General features: G+C 55.7%; 7 protein-coding genes across 7 annotated transcripts; 4 read left to right on the top strand and 3 right to left on the bottom strand.

Moving 5' to 3' along the window:
• Nucleotides 1-11: 11 nt before the first annotated feature.
• Nucleotides 12-831, top strand: C8Q71DRAFT_757922 (signal recognition particle SRP9/SRP14 subunit). Its single transcript, XM_047923716.1, has 4 exons — nt 12-64; nt 118-190; nt 252-361; nt 449-831. Exons 1-4 carry the CDS (start codon nt 41-43, stop codon nt 731-733), a joined length of 492 nt encoding a protein of 163 aa, XP_047779543.1. The 5' UTR covers nt 12-40; the 3' UTR covers nt 734-831.
• Nucleotides 819-4,800, top strand: C8Q71DRAFT_809630 (DUF726-domain-containing protein). The gene is made up of 6 exons (XM_047926039.1): nt 819-1,584; nt 1,642-2,253; nt 2,303-2,573; nt 2,634-2,851; nt 2,909-3,426; nt 3,492-4,800. Exons 1-6 carry the CDS (start codon nt 1,011-1,013, stop codon nt 4,554-4,556), a joined length of 3,258 nt encoding a protein of 1,085 aa, XP_047779542.1. The 5' UTR covers nt 819-1,010; the 3' UTR covers nt 4,557-4,800.
• A 727-nt stretch (nt 4,801-5,527) lies between these two features.
• Nucleotides 5,528-6,244, top strand: C8Q71DRAFT_706633 (uncharacterized protein; the record flags this gene model as incomplete). The annotated part of the gene is made up of 1 exon (XM_047920516.1): nt 5,528-6,244. One exon carries the CDS (start codon nt 5,528-5,530, stop codon nt 6,242-6,244), a length of 717 nt encoding a protein of 238 aa, XP_047779541.1.
• A 243-nt stretch (nt 6,245-6,487) lies between these two features.
• C8Q71DRAFT_757917 (cytochrome P450) lies at nt 6,488-8,937 on the bottom strand. The gene is made up of 11 exons (XM_047923715.1): nt 8,720-8,937; nt 8,565-8,672; nt 8,375-8,503; nt 8,150-8,312; nt 8,016-8,099; nt 7,867-7,963; nt 7,686-7,812; nt 7,510-7,623; nt 7,277-7,451; nt 6,971-7,214; nt 6,488-6,916 (listed from the first exon to the last, which is right to left on the bottom strand). Exons 1-11 carry the CDS (start codon nt 8,795-8,797, stop codon nt 6,736-6,738), a joined length of 1,500 nt encoding a protein of 499 aa, XP_047779540.1. The 5' UTR covers nt 8,798-8,937; the 3' UTR covers nt 6,488-6,735.
• A 2,830-nt stretch (nt 8,938-11,767) lies between these two features.
• C8Q71DRAFT_598878 (uncharacterized protein) lies at nt 11,768-14,072 on the bottom strand. The gene is made up of 9 exons (XM_047919608.1): nt 13,669-14,072; nt 13,544-13,615; nt 13,370-13,478; nt 13,289-13,315; nt 13,148-13,230; nt 12,941-13,086; nt 12,515-12,882; nt 12,036-12,456; nt 11,768-11,968 (listed from the first exon to the last, which is right to left on the bottom strand). The coding sequence occupies exons 1-9, from the start codon at nt 13,819-13,821 to the stop codon at nt 11,803-11,805; spliced, it is 1,545 nt and encodes a 514-aa protein (XP_047779539.1). The 5' UTR covers nt 13,822-14,072; the 3' UTR covers nt 11,768-11,802.
• Nucleotides 14,073-15,568: 1,496 nt separating this feature from the next.
• C8Q71DRAFT_757903 (fungal-specific transcription factor domain-containing protein) lies at nt 15,569-19,079 on the top strand. The gene is made up of 18 exons (XM_047923714.1): nt 15,569-15,753; nt 15,812-15,836; nt 15,883-15,934; nt 15,993-16,020; nt 16,072-16,304; nt 16,354-16,415; nt 16,472-16,483; nt 16,537-16,727; nt 16,778-16,843; nt 16,899-17,091; nt 17,164-17,268; nt 17,327-17,336; nt 17,386-17,477; nt 17,530-17,638; nt 17,696-17,926; nt 17,974-18,179; nt 18,239-18,370; nt 18,427-19,079. The coding sequence occupies exons 1-18, from the start codon at nt 15,659-15,661 to the stop codon at nt 19,003-19,005; spliced, it is 2,421 nt and encodes an 806-aa protein (XP_047779538.1). The 5' UTR covers nt 15,569-15,658; the 3' UTR covers nt 19,006-19,079.
• A 628-nt stretch (nt 19,080-19,707) lies between these two features.
• C8Q71DRAFT_598732 (uncharacterized protein) lies at nt 19,708-21,388 on the bottom strand. Its single transcript, XM_047919607.1, has 3 exons — nt 21,295-21,388; nt 20,267-21,244; nt 19,708-20,204 (listed from the first exon to the last, which is right to left on the bottom strand). Exons 2-3 carry the CDS (start codon nt 21,189-21,191, stop codon nt 19,768-19,770), a joined length of 1,362 nt encoding a protein of 453 aa, XP_047779537.1. The 5' UTR covers nt 21,192-21,244; nt 21,295-21,388; the 3' UTR covers nt 19,708-19,767.
• Nucleotides 21,389-22,878: the final 1,490 nt, after the last annotated feature.

The following is a 22,878-nucleotide window of genomic DNA, read 5'->3' as shown; positions in this document are numbered from 1 at the left end:
GACTTCCATATGCAGACTTGAGTTGCGCCTGCCAGCTTCAATGCAGCTGGTAGACAACCAAACCGTACGTATGCTATCTTTTCGTTGATCAACAGTCGCTGAAGTTGTACGGTATAGTTCTTTCAGCGGTTGACTGCATTGTTCGCGTCACCCAAGGAGTCTGGAAGCATATGGCTTACCCACAAACGACGTACGTCCGGCATTGCATTCGTCTTTGCTCGCGTGCTCAGAAAACAATGGACATCATGCAGTCGTCTACGATGGGGAGGACTCAAACATGTCGTCTGAGGACGATGCTACCAAAGAATATCCGTGCTTAGTTCGGGCAACAGATGGCAATGAAACCAAGTTCTCGACCAAGGTGAGGTTACGAGCACCTTGTCCTGGCTGTCCCGATTGAAGAGAATGATTGCCTCACCACATCTCCTTCAAATATTCTATTCTACAGGTCGAGCCTGGTGACCTTGAAGGCTTTCACACGACCTACGGAGCACTGCTAAAGTCCTCCATGACCACTCTCCGAAAGCGCGACAAGAAGCGCGAGAAACAAAGGGCAGAAGAGATCGCCCGTCGTAAGCGTCGACTAGCGGAAGACATCGCTGTTGAGGGGCCAAAAAGAGGTGCTGGTCGCCGAAAGAGACAGCGGAAAATGAAGGGGGCGGCCAAACAGGCGGAGGCACGGAAACGGGTCGAAGAACGAGAGGAGGCGAAGTCCCGGGCAAAAGAGTCATGATCATCTCTGTCCGTCCTGTATTCTGCGGTTAACCGTGTAGCATTTGTAGTCTTTGAGCATGCTCTTAAAGTCCGAGCGATGTTGTCGGGCTTCATTAATTATGGGTGATGTCGTAAGTATATGTATAGCATGCGTGAGAACCTAGACCAACGCCGACTCGCCTCCGTGCAGCCACCTGCGGACGCCAGTCCAGCTGCGACACTCTACCTTGTCTCACTGTCCTTACGATCTGCAGTACGACTGGACCATCTCTTTCGTTTCTTGACGCAGTTTCGAGATGCCGGTGTTGGCAGCTCCCCCAATCACACCCATCGAGCCAGACATCTTCGAAGACGACGATGAAGGATGGCAGGATATGCCGGTCGTCCGGGACGCAGATGAGTTCGCCGGCGGATTGGACGAGGAGGACCAGAAGAAGTACAAATATGTCCCATCCGCTAAGAAAGACTCCGGAGTCGGGAAGCAAATCGGGAATGCGACCGGGAACGTACTGGATGTCGACTTCGAAGGGCAGGAGTGGAGGACTAAGGTCGATCAGAACGAAGGCGAGTACACACGGCTACGTTTAAACGAAGAAGACGAGTCGGACGAGGTGCACATGCGGACGAAGTACCTCTTCGACGGGGACAAGGCCATGACTCCGCTTAGCCAAATGCAAGCTACGAAGGACCTTCTTACGGAGGCGCAGCGCGTAGCCTATGTTGGTCTCTGCGCCCTCACAAGTCGCGAGATGTCCGACAGGCTCAAGGCCCTTAATCGCAAGGAGCTGAAGAAAGCCATTGAGAACATGGAGCTGTGGGCTCTGAAGATCATGGGTCGGTTATATTACCATATGGAACTTACGACTGAAGGTAATCTCTAGTCGGTCCAGTGCGCACAGAGTGATCTCATGCTAAACGAGTGGGCAGAACAAAAGATGATCGACAGTCTCGCTATGCACGGTATCCAAGCCAAGGATCTCGTACCCGCTCTTATGACTACCCACACAGTCGCCAACCCCGAATACGATCCGATCGAAGCTCAGCGACAAGCCGAGGAGCATCTGACTGCTGAAATGGCAAAGCTAGATGCTATGGAGAGCGAGTCCGCGGACGTCTCAGACTCGTTAGCCACCAAGCCCAAGGCGGCGACGAGTCCGGAACTCAAAGACACACCTAAACCGGCGCAGACGACTGCGAAAATCTTGGAGGATACGTCGGAATCCGTTCCCGGTGTCAGCACGCACCTGTCTGCCGCGGACAAGAATGTCACACTAGACATCCGGTGGACCGTGCTTTGCGATCTCTTCCTTGTACTGATTGCCGATAGCGTCTACGATGCTCGCTCTCGTGTGCTGCTAGAAAACGTTGCGCTCAAGCTCGGACTCGGGTGGCTGGACGTCGTGAAGTTCGAGCGACGAGTTACCGAGGCGCTTGAGATCGAAGAGAGCATCGAGACGCTCGAGCAGCAAGATACAATCAAGGGCGTACAGAAGGCGACCCGGAGGCGTCGGTTTATGATGCTCGGCTTGGCTACACTGGGTGCGTGTAGCAGTATAACGCAGTATGAAGGTGGACTCATGGTATACAGGCGGCGGTCTTGTCATCGGGCTGTCGGCGGGTCTCCTTGCGCCCGTCATCGGTGCCGGCCTTGGAGCTGCGTTTACGACGATCGGAATCACAGGCACAACTGGATTCCTGGCGGGGACTGCTGGAGCGGCCGTCATTACCACGGGCGGTGTCCTCACTGGATCGGGGTTGGCTGCCCAAGGAATGGCGAACAGAACCAAATACGTCCGGACATTTGAGATTCTTCCGTTGCACAACAACAAACGAGTGAATTGTATCCTCACAGTCCCTGGGTATGTACGGCGCTAACCTCCGCGCAATGTCGACTCACTGAAGGGGGCTCTCGAGTGCAGCTTCATGAATGGTCGCTACGATGACGTTCGCCTTCCGTTCAGTGTCCTGGATCCTGTTGTGGGTGACGTCTTCAGTGTGCTCTGGGAACCGGAGATGATTCGAGAGACCGGAAGCGCACTCAAGATCCTCACGAGCGAAGTCCTGACGCAATTGGCGCAAACTGCGCTGCAGGCCACCGTAATGACCGCACTGATGAGTGCTCTGCAGTGGCCAATCAGTGAGTCTTGGATGACTCATACCTTCGCCCGATCGCACTGACAGAGGTGCTATGTAGTTCTAACCAAGTTGGGCTACCTCATCGACAATCCATGGTCCAACGCCCTTGACCGAGCGAAGTCCGCGGGACTTGTTTTGGCGGACGTCCTCATCCGCCGCCACCTCGGCGTGCGCCCCATCACCCTGATCGGATTCTCGCTCGGTGCTCGAGTCATCTTCTATGCATTGCTCGAGCTTGCGAAGCAGAAGCACTTCGGTATCGTGCAGGACGTAATCCTCTTGGGCGGAACCGTCACCGCGCCCCAGCGTACATGGCTCGAAGTGCGATCAGTCGTCTCCGGCCGCTTCGTCAACTGCTACGCGCGGAATGACTGGGTGCTGAACTATCTCTTCCGCGCCACCGCTGGTAGCTTGAACACAGTCGCGGGACTACGGCCAGTGGAGAATGTTCCTGGAGTAGAGAATATCGATGTCACGGACAAGATCGCTGGGCACATGAGCTATCGAACGTTCATGCCGCTAATCCTGGATCAGCTTGGTTTCCCTGTCTCTGCGGACTACTTCGATGAGCCGGTGGTGAGTACGGCCCGTGACATTACTGCCGATGAGCTTGGTTGGTCTCATTCGTCATCGTTTGATAGGAGCCCGACTTCGAGGGTGAGCGGATAGTGGTCCGGGAGGGCGAAGAAGAGGAGAAGAAGCGCGGGTGGTTCTCCCGGAAGAAGAGAAACTCGGCAGAGCCAGCGCGCGCCTCGCGTCCACCCTCAGTAGTATCGGCACTCCCCTCCCAGACAGAGAAACGATCGTCTCTGTCCAGTAACGGTGATGACGACCTACCACCGCGGGAGGCAGCGATTGCCTCAGCTCCGTCGGCCCCCAGTGCATCCGCCGTTGACATTCCTCTGCCCCCAACCCCTGCTACCGAGTCCGCCCCCATTGGAGAGGCAGAGGGCGATGTGTCAAGTGCTCTCCCCGCGACTGCGGGGTTCAATCTCGCAGCCATCAAGGAAGTCATAGGCAAGGACACTGACCCATCGGATCTGCAAATCACAGCCCCGAATCGATTCCCCACACCCCGCATTCACGAACCAACACAACGCTCTGAAAGCGTGCCGCTCCCTTCGCCAGTACCGAGTTCACCCGACGCCACACCTACCATGCGCACCTCCCATGATGTGAGGCAGGTGGAGAGCCAGCCGGTAGCAGGCCCGAGTTCCTACGACCGCCGCGAAGTCCATCAACGTTCACGTTCCTTCGAATCGGCTCTTGGGGAAGAAGATGATGACTTATCGTCGCAGTTCTCCGGGCCGTCCTCGCGAGCAGCGGAGGAACCCGCGTATGGCTCAGCGGCTGCAAGCAGCTCATTCTGGCCGTCTGATGCGGCAGAATCCACACCGACGTTCAACGCGTTTGGAGCCTACAGACCGATGTTCGGTCAAGGCGCATCCCTCGACGCTACACCATCTACGACACCGACCCCATTCGATCGCTTGGCTTCATCACCACTCACCCGCAATCCGTTCGCCTCACCTCCAGGAGACTCACTAATGACATTCGGTAGTATCGACGGATCAATCACCCACTCGCCTTCACCCTCGAACGTGAACGTGGAGAGGGATCCGTGGAATTTCACTTCCAGCGCGTACAGCCGCGACGTACGGAAGAAAGGCGCAAGCACGCTGGACCTGAACCCATGGCAGAGTTGATGACGGGTGTGGAAGATTTTCATTGGTCAACTACCCCACAGTGGTGTCGTCTCTGTCTCTCTGGCTATCGCACGTTCTCTGGAAGCATCTTACATCTTCATATCTAGCGCATTGTATTCCATCGATTGAACATCGCAGCGTATTTAGCATCTCGGGCTCGTCCTCCCCGCAATCGCGGGTTGATTGAACGATGAAAGTTGCCATACTGGGCTTCCGGGGGAATTCACCACCCCAAGGCATCGCTCGCGATGCTGTTTAGGTTAAGCGGCACGGCAGGCTTAATCGTGCTAGCTCACCTCACATGGTAGTTTCCACTTGGCCCCAATCGGAGGACCCTCGGAGCATGATTCTCAACCGCTGGGCATCCGATTTCCCATCCCCCCAGTGGATAGAGCGAGCTTAGACTCGAAGCAACGTCCTTGTTCGATCCTTGCAACATCCTGGCATCTACTGACTAGAACCGAGAACGCGTAACCAAGCCTCAACTGTCCTAGACTGAAGGTTGCGATCACCGCCCCCATGCTGTGTACTTACCTATTAGGCAGGATGCCGGTAGCTCTGCGCGGCGTCGACCGAGTCGATTATTGCCTCCCTAGGTGGGTCCGTGATTCTATGTATGTGCATCTCAGATGGAACAACGACACACTGACACTTCTTTAGCGCCTACTACTGCCCTTGGAGTGTTGGAGACAGCGACGGATGTGTCGGTACGGCGGTACCAAGTCGGTACGCTGTGCTAACCGAAGGTAGCATGCGACCGGGTCTCCAATCTTGATGCATGATGGGTGGGGCGTTTAGCTCATCGCCCACACAGCAATTGCCTATAAAGTCCTCTACAGCAACCTCCATCCTCAGCGTTGTGCTAAGCCCTTCGAATTTTGCGCACCGTCCCCCTCATCCGCCACCACAGTACCGCGTCGCTACTCTCGTCATAACGCCATAGCCTCTTGCCTACTATGATGGCCGCCTTGATGACTCCTCGCTCTCGCGCTCGCTCGCCACCACGGCCAATCCTCAAGCGGGACTCGTATCCCGCACCTCTGGCGGAGGAACTTCCTTTCACGACGTGTGACTACATACTCTCCCCTCACGTCCACTTCCCGCCCACCCCCCACATGTCGTCGCTGCGCTTCACTCATTCACCTACGACCTACGATCGCGCACCGATTATCGTCTCTCCGAATGGACACCTCCAATTGCCCAAGCGCGGAGAGCGCAAGCTCCACTCGCCTCCGGCGAACTTCGACAACGAACGGCGGGGCCGTTCTCGCAGTCGGAGCTCCAGTCGTGAGCGCGGCGGCGATTCACCGGAGGACGTAAAGGGGAGCTACTTCCACCCGCGCGCATTCGAAGCCTGCGCCCCGGAGCCGCTCGAGGTTCCCACCACAATGCTTGACATTCCATCTCCGCCCATCCTTGTTCCGGACCTATCGCCTTCGGAGGAGTCCGATGACCTCGTGGAGACGCCGCCAGACCCGAGCGCAATGGTCGCAGCGTCCATTCACGCCTTGAACCCTGCCTTCACGGCGCCTTCATCAGCCGCCAAGGGCGATGTTCGTACCAACGCTGGGAATCGCCCTCAGCCACGTTCGCCGAGGCGGCCAAAGGGGAGGCCGTCCCTGAGAAGGAGCGGTGCTATCGTGACGTTTGCTCCGGAGTTGGATGAAGGATGTTTGGGAGGTTTCTGATTGCTGCATGCTCGAGAAACTCTGTTCACTTTCTCTCCGGGTCTTACGCGTTTGTGTCGCTGGTCGATGCATACGATACCAACTTGACTTCGATACCAGAACTCTCGACTGCAGTAGTCTTCTCTGTAGCGCTAGCAAGCGCGTCACGCGCACAATGACAAGTGTACACTATCTTTGGGCCCTCACAAACAATTCGCGAAACGTGGGCTGCGACATCATTATTGTCGAATTCGTGTACAGAACACCAGATGCTCGATCACTGGACGTGAGTACGTCTCAACGGCACCCCATAGCCTCAAGGGAGCATCAGACATTCATCGAAGTCGTACAGAAATACAGAATACAGGTGCTACAAGTATGTCTACAATCGGCTCATGAAACACGTCTAGTTACAGACAGATGCATGAATGCGTCAATCAGGCTCGACTTCAACAGTGCAACCGCGACAGAAAATTGGAAATCTGGGAGGTCGGGATGACAGACGAGACAGTCTATGCAGTGACCGTCTGTCTCTTGCGGAAGTACACCTTTGCGCTCATATCAGGGAGCACAGCCGCTGCGAACCACTTGTTCGGCGGCCTAGGACCGTCATCTTCGAACTTCATATCGAACTTCAGGACAAGGTGGGCAATGATCGTCTTCAGCTCATTGCCAGCAAAGAAACGACCGGGGCTGTGGAATCAGTCAAATAAGCACAAATTGCAATCATGGACCCAAACGACGTACCAGGCATGCTTGCCATGTCCGAAGGGCACGTACTCGGGCGACGTGCTCACGAACTGGTGTTTGATCCGTTCGCTCTCGTCTGCCCTCATGTCGGAGAACCGGAACGGATTGAATACGCCAGCGTCATCATAGTTATCGTCGTCCCAATGCGTCGCGTCAGCAGCGGCTCCGACCAGCGTGCCTGCCGGTATCACCGTCCCGTCGGCGAGTCTGATGTCAATCATGGCTTTGCGGATGACAGACACTGCGAGACAACCATCGCCATCAACGACACGTCGCAAAATACGGTCGTCGGTCGGTGCGTACCGCCACTCGTGCCGTTGAAGCGTTGTGACTCTCGCATGAAGCTGTCGAGTTTCCACATCTCGCTGATTGCTTGCTTCGTCCATCCGTGCTTCTTGATGGCCGTCTCGATCTCTTCGCGAAGTGGCGCAACAACCTCGGGGGAGGCCGCAATGTGGTAGAGGGCATGTGTCACGCTCTGCCCATTTCATGAGCGGTCGGACCTTTCGATGTGAGATGAGATAAGTTGTACGTACGATGGAAGATGTGTGGATGGCGACAAAGTTGCTTGATAGGAGGGCAGAGACCACGATCTCCGCTCTGACGCCCTTGGCTTTGGCTTCTTCCGTGAGCCAGGTCAGCAGGTTTTTCTTGTGCCAACATGACGAAGGGATTTTCAGTCGCAGAGTATTCTGGTACGCGAATCACTCACCGGTTTGTCGCCCCATTCCTTTCCGTGGTGCTCGAATTGCCGGAACGTTTCGTCGACAATAGGTCTCACAAGGACGGCAAATTTCTTCAGCGCATTCTTCGACCAAGGGAGTAAGCGGCCCACGATGCTACACAGATGGTCAGGTTCCGCGCGAGAGGTGACACAATGAACGACAACGCACGGCTTCAACATGATTGGCGTAATGGTCATGATAAAGCGACCCTTTGCGACATCTTTAGCGTAGTTCAAGACGATCTCCAGGTATTCCGAGTTCCGGCCTGGGGCAGCGTATCAAGACATGGAGTAATAGACTCAGGGTGCTATGCTCACACATCGGGAGACCGATAAACACGCGATTGCTCGCACGACACACGACACGCGTCATTGCGGGGAAGGCGACGACACCGACCCATTCTGAAACCGACGGTGAGTGTACTCCATAACGGCAGCGCGCCGAGACAAACCATCGCCCTCGTCTGGAATGGCCTCTTGCAGGGCTGACGCGACTTCGTCCGCAACGTCTGGCATGAGGACGCCCAAGTTGCGCGTGAAGGGTCCACGGATCACTGCAATATGCATAGGGTTCTCGTGAATCTCTTTCGCGATCGTGTACCTGGCCTGCACAAGCTATACGCGTGACGCTGAGAATGAAGATCTACATGGCCACAGAGTGAAAGTGGAAGACCTACTTCTTCAGCAGCATCCATGAAGGACATCTGTTCATCGGGGAATTTCCGGAGTTCGTCATTCATGGCAGCGCCGCTGAACACCACTACCCAGCGATCCAGTAGAGGCACCCTGAATACAGAACCTCTGTACTACATGGGAAATGATCTCAGATCGAGGCGAATAACACATTCGAAGCTATGATTGGCATACCTTCGAGTAACCTTCCTGAAGCATCTCGCGCGCATTTACGAAGAATTTCAGCGCGCCCCAATAGGACAGGATGGGTGCAGAAGGCCCCACAGCTGGTATGCGGTAGAGCTATGAAGCAGGTGAGTGAAGCGACAAGCGACATACGGGAAACCAACCGGATTCATTCTCCTCCGCACGAGAACGAGCAGCGGAGCTGCGAGAATCAACGCATAGATGATCTCTCGTTCATACATGGCGATGTCGTGGCAAAGTTAGTTAATCACAAAGGACGGATGGGCAAGGACTGCAGCCTTGGCGTCCACACGGAGGGTGCACCCCCAGGCTTTATGTATTGGCGGAGCTCGCAATAGACCGACGTATAACTGAGCTCACACGCGGAGGTAGGAGGGCTTTGCGGCGCGCAGGCTAGATCGTACCTGGGTCGATATTTTGCAACAGCGACAGCCGCAGGAGGCCGCGCGGCACTGTGGAGTTCCTCTACATATAAGCTTCACCGTTGGAACTCTTTCATGACAACGGGGGGATGACATGCTCACTGGCCTGCCGGGCTGCCTAGCATGATGATAAATACCCAATGGGAACAGCGCACACAGACGCATCCCAGCTCCGAACCCTGAGGTATGCCAGAAGCTGCTTCCGAAACGGCCGCTTTATTCGCCTGGCGATTTGTCGCACTGCGCGCGGGGTTTGAGAAGCAGCCCATGTCCGGGCCTCGCTGCCAGATGCGGGCGACGGTGGGAAGGTTGCAAAGATCCCAGTCTAGTGTGACATCATTCATTGCGAATCGCTACGATGGACGAGTGTCACTTAAGCTTAAAAAGTCGAAGGTCAATCGTACCACTCACACAGACGAGCGTTTGCGTGAAAGGGCCCGTATCCGAAGCATTCAGCGCAGATAGCGTGGAATGGGAGAAGCGCTCACTGCAATGTCGTGGAGAGAGGGCTGTAGATCATTTACTCTCGTATCCACAGCACACGAATAATACGGGCGCAGTGCCGGCTTATTTCACGTCTTTGCCGGTAGGAGCGTGCCTGTTAAGTATATCTTTGACGTAAGTACCTCCGTTCCATGCAGGCAGAACGGTCGAACTTTGGGTGGCGCGCACTCACAAAATCCCTTTTGCCAAACGCGCCGCAGTCCTGCAGGCGTCCCTGACGCGCAGCGGCTCCGACCGGCGCTCGTTACTGGCAGAACAACAACACTTGACAGCAACGGAGATGGTCTCTTGGGCCCCAATTTCTCGACACGTACATACCACCGTGACTGTGAACATATATCCTCTTGGTAACCGATGCCACAGGCACCGAACGTGGGTAAGTTGTAACTTTGATGCGGCAGTGTGTATGCGTCCGGGTGGCATGCTGTTTTTACATTGTCGACGATCTCAACGGCGAGTGGTTCGTCGTAGCTTGCCAACTACGCAACCTTCCCGCAAACCCGTGACTCTGATCACGATCGAGTCCTGAGTACTCAACGACAGTGAGCTTCATTGACAGTTTGAAAGAGTACGATTAAGGCAGCGTACCTCACACTACGAGCAAGCGCTCCTCGACGCAGAAGCTGTGCCATGTAAGGCTCCTTTGTTAGCGGGAATCGCACTATCCGCGCTCGGGCAGGGAAGACCTGCCAGAGTGTACATGGCTCACACGAGCCTTATCACAGCCGATACCCGAGAAGCCGTCCCCCGATGTTCCGATAATTGGGATGAAAGCTGATTATACTACTCCAAATTGCCCGTGTAGCGACGCGTCACTACCTGGAGGCCCGAAGCTAGCCTTCACTGTTCTCCACCCACCCTGTTTACCGCGTTCCAGGGGTATCACTGCAAGCTTCAAGCACCGCGTTAGCAGTTTGGACCGGCAATCGCAACAGGGAGTCGGGGTCCTAAAGAGGTGCTTTGGAATCTTGGATAAGCTCGTCTCGACTCTCGACGTTTGTCTGTGTGGAATGAGGCTGCAGCAGGCCCATCCAACCGGACATGCGGCTGTCGAGGGAAGTCGAGAGACCCTAGATAAGTAGGCAGAAGCCAATGCGAAGACATTGGCAATGTACAGAGTCCATGATGAGGTCGAAACATAGCCCAGACCGTGACACCGCGGATAAGTTCGAGTGTGCCGCCAGCGTCTACGGAAGCAATCCGCTGACGATTGGTGCATACGTATTACGTAAGCAGATATCGTACTGACTCGGAGTAAGTTATGTAGTACGAGTGGCCATGGCTGGAGCTGGCTGCCGACCTTCTCATTTCACCATGGCTAGATCACCCGGTCACATCTATCACTGCAATTGAATAGACCAATTAGATAGGAAATTATCAAAATGATTCGTCGCTTCCTTCGATTGCGTGTACTACTGCTCACTGAGGCTCACTGCATGCTCATGTCCACGAGTCGTCGTGATACTAGCTATAGCAACGCGACTTCTAACCTACGCAGACCAGGAGTATACAATCGCAGGGAGGAGTAACACACAATGCCAATAACAACAATCGGAATTGATCAGCCATTGAAACTGACATATACTGGCAGGGTTCTCTACCACCCAAGGACCGCGGCCTGCAGGCTGTTGCTTGAATGCTTCACATCGACGAACCATATGGATGCGAGCAGGCATATGATAATGGACTCTAACTCTACTTGATCAGTACCTGGAACCTCGCGAGGGAGCAAACTCTCGACACGACACCCAATTGGCCGACACCACGGTCGACTGAAGTCAGAGATTCAGCGTGACCACTGACAACAACTGGGGTCAGCCCCATGGTCATCGCGGTCAATCGCTCAACTGCCTTCCTAGAGGCGGAAGCTAGTAGCGTGTTGTACTAGCGTCACTGGAACGCAGGCAAGCCATTTCCCTTGTTAGCACTGAAATAGAGCCGAGGTGGGGCAGACCGGCAGGTAGACTAAGAGGTACACGTAAAGCACATATGGTGAGCAGACTCGGAGTCCGGGCGCGCTCTCACTGAACGACCGCCCTTGCCCCCCTCTCCTCAACAAGGCGATATCCGGAGCATACTTGGGAAAGACTAGTAGCGCAGCAGGTTTGATCCGCATAGTAATTCTAAACATTCCATTGCACAGCGATTACGGCACTTGGTGTACAGGTATCATCGAATATTTGCTACAAGATCGAGGTCACGTACGAACCTCACAAGAACATCAAGAATAAGTAAGTATATAATCGGCATACATCCGGATTCCAGACACGAGCGTCGCGCATGCCGCCCGCTACCGCTTTTCAGTCGACGAAGTTCATCTTCAATCCGTGAGGAATGATCGCGTTCGGCTTGTACGCCGCGCCTTCGAGGAGGCCGTCCCTGCCCGCCCTCAGCCGAATCTCGACGCTGCGGTGCACGTTGAACACGGCGTCGTCTGGCACGGTCCGGCCCCTGCCCCAGTTAGTGCTACACAACGCCGACCAGTCAGCTCCATCTCGTTCAATACGAATCACTGCGAAACAGCAATGCTCACATCCACTTATCGACCCACCCATACATCTTGTCGCGCACGCGGTGCACGAGCGGGATGACCTCGAGGATCCACCACAACCGCGAGATTTTCAGCTCGTCAAAGATCGGACACAGTGCGTCGATTAGGTCCTCCTGCTCCTCGCTCAACCGCGGCCCATGATCCTCGCCATCCACGAGCGTCACGTCCGAGCGGCCGCGCGCGTGGCGCGGGCGGATGAGCGGCGAGCCGGGCTCGGCGAAGAGCGGCGGCGGGCGCGGGGCGTTCTTGGAGAGCGCGTCGGGGTCGAGCCCGACGTTGCGCAGGAGCTCGGAGTGGAAGCGCACGCCAATCCCGGTGAGGAAGCACTCGCGGATCATCCAGCGCAGAGGGATGCGCGCGAGGTTGTGTCTGCTCGTGTTCTCCACGGAGCCGCCGCCGACATCTGATGTTATAGTCATCGATCAATGCTTGTCAAAGCCTGCAAGGACGGGACGACTTACCTGTGTGGCAACCGGCGAACCACACCTCCTTCACATTCGTGACGGCGTTATGTCCGTCAGCAGCGGAGAACTCTTGCTCATGACGCATCTCTTCCTGGCTGCTCGAGCGTCTCTGGCCCGGCTTTCTGCCCTTCGCGTCCTTTGCGCTCTTACCCCAGCCGCTCGCTTGGCGCTGCCCCGCCTTGGGCATTTGGCCCGGCTGCACGCCTTGCTTGAGCTCGAGCTCGGTCGGCCACTGGTAGTGGTTCGCCTTGAATTTAGCGCGGTGTTCGTCGAGCGAGAGCGCGTGCCGGAAGATCTTGATCGCGCTATTGGAGGAGGTAAAGGGAAGTGTGTGCGGGATGAGTCCGACGGAGCGAACGGTGTCCCTGTGGGTCGTCCGTCAGCACCGCATTATGGTGGGCGGGCCCCGCGCGAGAGACTTACCACACGCCGATGAACTCGATGTCGATGTCCATCGAGAACGTTTTCTTGAATTCCGTGGACTGCCTCCAACCCCATTCGTCGTCGCGCGTGAACATGTGGTATGCGAAGGGAACTTGTTGGTGATTTGACCTGGGCAGGAGGCCAACCTAGCATTGGAGGTGTCAATCTACACCTGCATTGTACATCAACGCCCACACGGGTACTCGCCTTGTGGATCATGCCAGCCAGAGCCCTGGCAGTATATGCGCCGCGAGAGAAGCCGAATAGGCAAATTTTATCCCCGGCGCGATCTAGATGAGGCCCGCCATTACTTCTTTGAAAGCATCACGTCAAATGAAAACGGCATACAATTCGACATGAGGAACTCGTAGCCGCCTGGAGACGCCGTTAGCTCTGCTGCATGGTTGCACAACACAGTGAGTGGCTTACCCATGACATGCGCATTCAGGTTCCAAGCGATCATCTCGTCGAGAGTTTTGGAGATACCCGCGTATAGCGGCGTCGCGATTTCTGGGATCGTATAGGTGCCGATGCCAGACTAGGCGACAAACATGGCAGGCCTGTTAGTACAGGAACAACGCATACCACGATGCGCTATGGTACCTGATAATACACCATCTGTTCCTCGGGGTTGTCCTTCATAAGCATGGAGAAGAACAAGATGACATTGGAGTTCTAGCACCGATCGTATATGAGCATCCTTCGTGGTGAGACATTGTCAGACTTACATCGGTGTCGAACTGGTCGCCAGTGCCATCAAAGCAGAGGACGAGCGTGCGCGGCGTCTGTTTCGATGTTGGTGGTATGACATCCCGGTCATTAGGTGTTGAAGGGAAGTCGACGTTGGTCGGGCTCGGCGACACTGAGCATGCGTTGCTCATGGCGGAGGAGGTCAGCTAAGATCTGGGAGGGAACGGAAATTGGGGAGATAGGAAAGGCGGGATAAGGGAGGGCGGGAAGGCGGGGAGGGCTTCTTATACATGGCTGGCCGAGGGGACTGGAAAGCTGGCCGGGAAGTGTGAGTCGCAGGAGGCATGAGGCGGGGAAGCGACCACACGAAGACATATGTCGCCGCGGGGAAGATCACTGAAAGCGTGCGCGGGCAGGAGCGCCGCTGCTATTCCCGGCCACGAGGGCCTGCGAGTGCAGCCATGAGCAGGGAAGGCCAGCCACAGCCGCCGCAACCCCCGCCCTGTTTGGGTATAGCCTGTGCCCCGGAGAGTGTCCGGGTGTCTGCTCAGCGCGCGCTTCCACAGTCGTCAATTTCCCCGCTGCCCATTGCACACCATGCTCGGACGTGAGGCCTTGAAATTCCTATCTGTCGCATCTTCAATGTCCGTGTCAGTGGATCCAATGCAACAGGAAAGGTTGGAGGACACGGGACCATGATGATCATAGCGCTGGACTGCTATCGTCACTGACAGGCAGTGCGGGCGCCGTTTAGCGTCTTATGGAACAAATAATCCGACCACAGGCAATGGAAGGACGAGTTATGGCGGACGAGTTATGGCGGTAGAGCGTCATGTGCAAGAGGCTATTGCACGGATTGGGCAACGAAGCGACCGGAGACGTGGTCCACCGGGGTCGTGGTCGGAAGAAACTCTCGTCCTGGTTAGCATTCCGGAAACGAGATTCTACAGACACGGTCACGTGCTCCATATGACTGGCACAGTACGCGCGTGCCACACAGACATCTCGATCATCTCAGCCTGTGTCGAGCGGCGTCGAGGGAACATGTCATGTCATTAGGCACTCTAATGCTTGTAAAGAAAACACTTATCATGACGTTTCCATCAACAATGTTACGCGGCAGCCTCGGCTTGTAGTAGAGGCACCGCCGGATTGAGTCCCCGGAACCTTCAAGAATAGCAATGATTGAGTTGAGTGGTCGCAGGTGTGTTGGACAAGTGCTGCATGCTGGCCTAGTGTAGATGTCCACCATTCATACTGTTTACAGTGGTCGTTCAATGTACGCGACATCGGTAATTGCACAGGTTATCACGACGCCGGACGAGGGAACAGCGGCTATCTACGCAGTGATACATGAATGCATCGTGGATTGACGTTACTGGAAGTGGAACCATAGCAATGACACTCGAATCTATGAGTCAACCCGCCTCCGGCCTACAGCCCACTGGCACCGACGCATACGAAATCGGAAGACGTGCTTACCAGCACACTTGCTGTTCATGGCCACGCACAAGCGGTGACATCCTCATGATAGTGCTACGCACATTCCCTGCGCACAGATGGGGAGCCAGCGTATGGCTCATAATTAGGACTCATCCTCAAGTCCCCGTTCCACCACCACCTGGCTACTCTTCAAGAGTAAATACTCTTTCTTCGACTCGCGTGTTTGGATCTCTTGTAGGATCTCTTGTATCTGAAGTAGTACCTCGATTTCGCCCTGTCTCTGTCCGATTGAGAGTGCTGTTGAGTCCTCGACTGCCTTCCGCTGACCAAGGGTTCTAATAGTACACGGTCTCAGATGATATGATAGATCTAGTCAGAATCACCGCCACGGCGCCACCTCGATCCTCATTGACATGAGCGCCAATATCAATCAAACCTCGATCCCAGCTGATTCAGCAACAGGTTCATCTAGCCGCCCGCGTCTTGCGCGCGCCAGGACGCTCGGCGCACAACATCACCTCTTGCTGACAACGCCCACCACTGCCAACACAGACCGACACAGCCAGACACTACCCCCAGTCACTCATGGCCCCCGCAGAGAAAGACAAGACCGCCAATGGCGAGCCCAAGCCGCGACGCCGCCCCGGTCGTGTCCCCGTCTCGTGTGCCGAGTGCCGCCGGTAAGTGGCGGCCGTCTGCTGAACGGATCTAGCAACTGACTTGCCGGCGACATTCCAGCTTGAAGCTGAGGTGTGACCGGAAGGTGCGTCGGGGCGGGAGAGTGATGGTTGTGGGCTGATGGGCAGTAGGTTCCGTGCGAGACGTGCGTGAAAAGGGGATGCTCTGCAATATGTCCAGAAGGTACGCATGCCGTGTCCGTCTGCGCCCGCCATGGTGTCTTGACGGGGATATGCAATAGGCTCGTTGACAACAGGAAAGGGCAACCGGTGAGATCCGTTTGTTCCTGTGTCTCGAAGACAGCGGCTGAAGCCACGCAGCCTGGCGCTGGCGGACGCGGAAGAGCTGCACAAGAAAATCGAGCGCCTGCGGGACCGCTGCGGGAAACTGGAGTATGCACTCCGGACACTGCAAGCTGCCGTCTCGGATGAGCCACATCCCCTGCTCCGGGAGGAGTCCAGCATGGACGTCCCCCCGTCGGTGGGATCGAGTGGCTCGTCCCCTGGAGGGCCCCTGCTTACTCAGGAGGACGAAGAGATCCTCGACGCGTTTGGTACGATACATGTCGTCCGCTGCAAGTCAGTCCTTGACCCGTTTCGCAGGAACGCTCACCTTGGGTATACGAGGAGAAGCGAGATTCTTCGGTCAAACATCACGGTCGGAGGTACTTCTCGCGCAGCTGCTCGTCCCGCTGTATCTGACTGTCCTCTTGTACCGCAGTATCTCATTCACGTCAGGATTCCTCACTGGGACCCTACGCATATGAGCTGAACGCGGCGTATTAGGCACCGACACGGACCACCCCACCGGCCGACTCCTTCCCCCGCCTCTCAGCCTTGCTCGTCGCCGAGGCACAACTTGAGCTCGACACGCCATGCCGCAATACCGAGATACGGCACGAGATCTACGCGTTGATGCCCTCGCTCTCACAGGCATGCCGGCTCTGCGAGATTTTCATGGAGTACGGGCAGTACATGTGAGCCATGACCGCGCGCCAGACGCTCTGTGGGCTAAATGGAGGGGCAGATGGTTTCCGATGCCTCGAGCAGAGCTGTTCGATGACATCCTGGGGAGTGTGTACAAGACTCAACCGTGAGTCGCTCAGTTCCTCGGTATGAGGGGGAACGGCTGACAGCGATGGATACAGCGATTCCGCGTGTAACATTGCGTCCACACACGCGTTCTCGGTCCTCTACATGGTCTTCGCCCTTGCTACGCTCTTCGACCCGAACGTCGCGCCCTACTCCGTCGAGGCGCACGAGTACTACGTTCTCTCGCGCATTTGTCTCCGGTGCGCGCCGCCCATTCACGATACAACCCTCCACGCGATCCAGAGCCTGGTACGTATTCGCTTTTGAAGGGTGTGCGCGTGTTGATGATGGGGGCGGTCGTTCGCGAATGGGCATGCGCAGTTATACCAGGCACAGTATCTGGAGATGAGCGACTGCGAGCCGGCGCATACAGGCTCGCACAAGGCGTGGCTGACGATCGGACTTGCTATGAAGCTGGGACACGGTGTGAGCGCGTCTGCTCGTGGATGTTCAGGACGAAAGCTAAAACCCAAGTGGTGCACAGATCGGTTTGCGTGAGTGGATTCGTTGACATTGTAAGCGGGGATCCGAACGTGTGCGCAGACGTCAACAGCACCAGGTGGAAACTCGACTATGATGCTGGCCAGAGAAGAGCACGGGTGTTCTGGCAGCTGTTCTTCCAGGATACTTGGCAAGTACGTCTGGTGCCTCTCTGATTGTGGACGCTGTCCGACGGTGACCTCGCAGAGCTTTGGTTTTGGGCGGCCGCCCAGCATGTGTCTCTCGTTCGTCGACTGTCCCTTTGCTAAAGACCCAGAGGAGCGGATAAACGCGCAAGGCCAGAAGGAGGGCGGATGTACGTCACGGCTTCCTTGATCCCGCGCTGTATCGCACGCTAACCCCCAGCGGACAGACCACGCGTGGACGTGGCAGTATACGAAGCTTCTGAGCAAGATCATCTTCTCCGTGTTTGGCGCGAAGACCCCGCAGTACTCGGCCATCCTCGAGTACGACCGTATGGTCCGCGACTTTCCCGTGCCCGTCAACCTGCGCCCGAATTGTGGCCAGAACTGCGGAGAGCCCATTGACCTCCCTGTACCACAGTTCATGCAGCGCTTCTGGACCTTGACGCAGAAAGAGGCTAGTGAGTGGACGCCTGATACATAGTGGCGGGCAGCTGATCCTCCGAAGCGTTGTTGAGTTTGCACAGACCGTGGTTTGCGCAGGCTCTGCACGAGCAGCCGGGAGACCTCCTTCGACACCGTTATGGTCCCTCGGTTATGGCCATCTACCGGTCTGCATGGCGAATCATCGAAAGTGCCAGGGAGGCGCACAAGCGTGCTGGAGTCGTTGCTTCGAGAATCGGCGCTGTGTGGTCCCAGTGTCTTGCTGCCGGGGTAAGGTTCTTCTATGTTTTCCGCGAACAAAAGGCGGATCACTGAGCGGGAGGCACCAGATCGTGATGTGCCTGTTAGTCACGCGCGCCCCGACATCGGCGCTGGCGGCGTCTTCGCTGCAGGAACTCGATGTCCTCCTCGAAGTATTTGAGCAGGCTGCCGTCACGAGCCAGATCGCTTCCAACAATCTCGTACGTACTCATTTACTCCGCAACATTCTTCTACTACAATATCAGCCCATATGTAGGAGGTCGTCCGGAAGCTCCGCGGGCAGGGATATGAGGTGCTGCACAAGCCCCGTACGCCCGGAGAATCCACTGCGAACGCGATCATCGACAGGGAACTCGATCGCCTCGGCGGCAAGACGCATCTTATCTCGTCCATGCACGAGCCTCCACTGGCGTGTACCCCCGCAAAGCGGAGCAACGAATCCGGCTCCAATTCTTCCTCGTCGCCCGCGAGCGGCAGCTCAGGCGCAGTCTCCTCGGACATGATCCATCCGACGATCATGCAGGACCTGCGCGTCTTCGAGGGCATCGACGTCGCGAGCCTGAGCACCAGCGGCGCATCGTCGGCGCTGGACGTGGGCCAGTATAACTTTGCGGACGTGTTCAATGGCATGCAGCCGCAGCAGGGCCAGGCTATGCCGCTGCACCAGCAGCAGCAGATACACCCGCAACAGATGCAGCAACCACCCGTACCTGGTCCGGATATCTTTGACGAGCTGTTTGGCGCACAGGCGTTCCCGCCGGAGCCAGAGCCTCCTGTGGGCCCGCCTGTGCTGGACGCCACTTGGCAGTCGTTTATCGAGCAGTTGGGCTTTTGAAGCATAGATTCGTGTACATTAGTAGTCGCATGTATTGTAACGGATCCGTACTAATACAGGGTGATACTCTCCTACAATCATGAGTTTCAATGATATGACAAAGCCTAGAGAGTCCGAAGACGTAAGCTTGTTGCCACCAGTGGTGCGACGGCCAGACCCACAAACGAAGCTCTGCCTCGGATGGATATGCACGAGTGACGAGAGGTTGCTGATTGTGTGGACTAATGGTGGTCTGGGATGTGGGCGAGGACATGGCGGTGGCGGATGAATCATGAGAGCATGTAGGCGCGCGGATCCCGACGGATGACGGTGGCAGGCGACTCGTATATTCGCAATCTCAGATCATCAATATCGCTCATACACTCCCGATCTCGTTCTCTTCCCCCAGAGCCGCAAGTACTAGTACTGAGTACTGAGTACCAGTCGCAGGTCAGGCTGACAATGCGTACTCAGTCGTTGATGTTGCTAACAGCATGTCATGTATGTCCCAATGCTACACCATCTAGTAACGGACGCAGGTTCTGACGTTCGTAGGCATACTAGACTAGAACGATCCATCAAGCCACGTCTACTCTCGCTTTCAGCCCCCAGAGGAGGTACAGTACGTCCCATTGGTTGCGAATCTGGCAGTGCGTTCGGTTGACATTGCGAGGTTCTACTTCAGACACGCCAACGTTCATAACCATATATCCCTCGAGTCCAAGCTCAGCACCGGCGTCCTAAAGATAAGTCAGAATTTGGCTGCTACTGAACATCGCACATTCAAAGAGATGGGGAGACGTACTCAATACAATGCACAATCCCACGACTATCAGATCGTGGCATTTTCCACTTCACAAATTGCTCCCAGTTACCGCGTAGTGCCATGGCGTCTTTCATCTCTGCACGCATAGTGTCCGGTACTTTGATTTCGAAGACAACACCCTGCTTCGGTATCCTAGCATACTGCTCTCGGGATAGGACACTGTCGATAAGCCGAAGAGCACGGCCGTATTCCATGCTGTCCAACAGACCTCCCATGAATCCATTGATGTTGTCGACCCTGGGTCTCAAGATGATGTGCACTCTGGCCATGACTGGAGATGTTACCTTCGAAAGAAGCGAGGGTATCCAGCAATAGTCGACCGTGCTCGGAAACAGATGGCCAATGACAATTGTTGACAGCTTGGTCAGGTGGGACAGGTCCAAATGTGAGGGGACTACGATGAACACATCTACATGTGAGTCCAAGACAACCGCGCGGTGGATAAACATGCCTTACGTGTTTGAGCTCCCGGGACGGCACCGTGCCGGGTCGTATCAGGATCCAGCAGGTACTTTAGTTTCTTCAGCGATCCGGCGTACGCGTCGAGGAGCCGTTGACAAGGCCACCCCAACCCACTCGGTGTGACGAAGGTCGGACCCACGAATGTTATCGTCAAGCTCTCCACCGGAGCCACCGTCCCAAGGTAGGCCAAGAAAAAGACAATCGGATGCGCGGTCCATTCCACCGCTACCTCGCGCAAGCTCCTATTCAGCGCTACTTGGGGAAACGGTAGCGGAATCCCCACTTCATTGCAGGACACGGTTTGGCAGCTGACAGCGCGGATGCTCGGTAGGGCCGACAGCAAACGAGCAAGCTGGGAGACCGACTGGAAGCTCATCCTCAACAGCTCGAGGCGCGTTATGCTATGAAACGCGGCCAGGTAGCTGATGCACCTAGGGTGCATCGATCCTACTTGCCACGAGACGTTGCACAGGGTGAGGCATTCGAGCACTGGAAGCTGGCGGGCGAGCATTGCAGCAAAGGTGCCGAGGTAGGGGGCCGGCTCCTCGTCGTCGGCAAACCGTGTTCCGAGAATGGTAACGTGCCTGACGACGTCCCGAGGATTATTCCCCTGACGAAGCCGCCTAGCGAGGATTTTGACCTGCCGGCGGGACCACAGCCAGACGTGCTTGTCGAGGCGGTGCCGGCTGCGGTGATACCAGCCTTTGCACACGAAGGCGCAAGATATGAGGGCTGTGCGCCATTGGTACTTCCTGCGCTTTTGGGGATCCAGGAAGTCGTCCTCGACCATGGGGAAATGCCGGACCTCGAAGTCCTGCAGGTCTGCGATGAGATCGATCACGTCGCAGTGTAGATCGGTAGGCAGTGGGGGGATAGAATCATCGGTGTCGCCAGACACCGACAACGAACCAGGCAGCATAGCGGTGGTTCACAGTGCACGCTGTGATATTCCGCGCTAGCCTATGCCTCTAACTGAGCTCGAATGAGCAAGAGTACGCGTAGACGGAATGACTGACACTCACCAAAAAAGACAGACGTCTTGAGTCTTCGTGTCTGAGGGCAAACGACGCAGTCCCCCCATCGAGTGCTGCCCTACAAATATTCCTGCCCACCTCGCTGCGATGATATTTGTGAGAGTATCTCCGCTCAGCCATCGGATAAATGTTAGGACCAACCAGACATACGGATATTCAGCCGCCCAGTCCCAGTGCAGTCGCTCGAAGTGCTTCCCTTCGATCTGATATCATCCCCGTCGCACCGCCTAGTCATTCAGTAGTATGTACGATCGGTTTCGTGGTGAATGTTTACCGCACACACATGCATTTCAAGGGTAATTCTCACACTCACCATCATTCGCAAGCGGTGATCCAGACTTGGAGGGTGGTCAATTCATCTGGTGGACATTCACGGCTATGAAATCGGAATAATGTGCTCATAACCAAAATGCCCTCGACTTCTAGACCGTCGTTCTGGAGTGCAGCACCTGAGATTATTTATTGTCAGTATTGATCACCACCAGGCACAGAAGCGAGAAGTCCAGACGAGCCTAGTGGAAACACAGAACTGACAGTTATGTAAGTGATACCCGAAAGTCTGCGTGCACTGCGTTTTAAGTGGTGGATTGTAGTACAGCCACGAACGGCCGCATGTGATGTACGGGCCCATTAATCAGTGACACGATTTCTGCAGATCAATTGAGGAAACCACGTACCAGCCCGCTAGTAGCCTCCGTATCGCTCCTACCATCGCATGCCACATCAAACCTGCCCGACATCGTAATGGGCTGTGGTCTATCATGTGAACAGGATTACGCACAACGCAGTTCAGGATCCCCCGTACATCCGGGTCAGACCACAGTGACATCCTCCGCTTCACGACTCACCTCTCCCAATCACCCCGCGAGTCCACAACCGCGCCACGGTCCAGCTCCATGCACATGTGTCGGGGCGATAATCTCGACCGGCGAATACATGCAGCGCGCACACCAGAACTTCCGTCCAAGCTAGATATTACCCAGGCTGTAGTACAGTCGCCGCATGCTCCGCCGCTGACACGCAAGCAGCGGAACGAACGCGAACTTATACGCAAGCAAACTGTAGCAGGTCCTGCTTATACGCGTACGATTCAAGGTCGGTCGGCTGCTGTATTGTCGTACGCGGCCGATGATCGTAGCTGATGGAAATCATGGGTTCTGCAAGCTGGTGTGGTACCTAGGGCATAGTGCCAGACGCATACCACCGCGAAGGGGATAGTCGAATTTGCAAGGGAGGCTTTCCGGAGGCTGTCACTGACAGCAAGCAGGCTGTTCAATCGAAGAATTGTTCGGCGTTGTAGATGAGTGGGAACAACGGACACCCTATAACATAGGTACAAGGTCAGCCTCTATCCACACCGGTGAGTAAACTACATGCCTTGTCTCTCACAGATAGCCAAAATGCGGATATCTGTACGTCCCCGGATATGATAGTAGGCTCTAATCAATGTCATCACTCGAGACAGTATGGCAGATTTTATATGCGATATAGAATTGTATACTTACTGATCTCCTCGCTAGCGAAGGACAGTTCGTAAGTTACTCTGATCTCCGTATCAGTTCATAATGTAGG

This window comes from Rhodofomes roseus (assembly GCF_022264815.1).
Source record: "Rhodofomes roseus strain CIRM-BRFM 1785 chromosome Unknown C8Q71scaffold_9, whole genome shotgun sequence".
Taxonomy (NCBI): domain Eukaryota; kingdom Fungi; phylum Basidiomycota; class Agaricomycetes; order Polyporales; family Fomitopsidaceae; genus Rhodofomes; species Rhodofomes roseus.
This window is presented reverse-complemented; position numbering and strand designations above follow the sequence as displayed.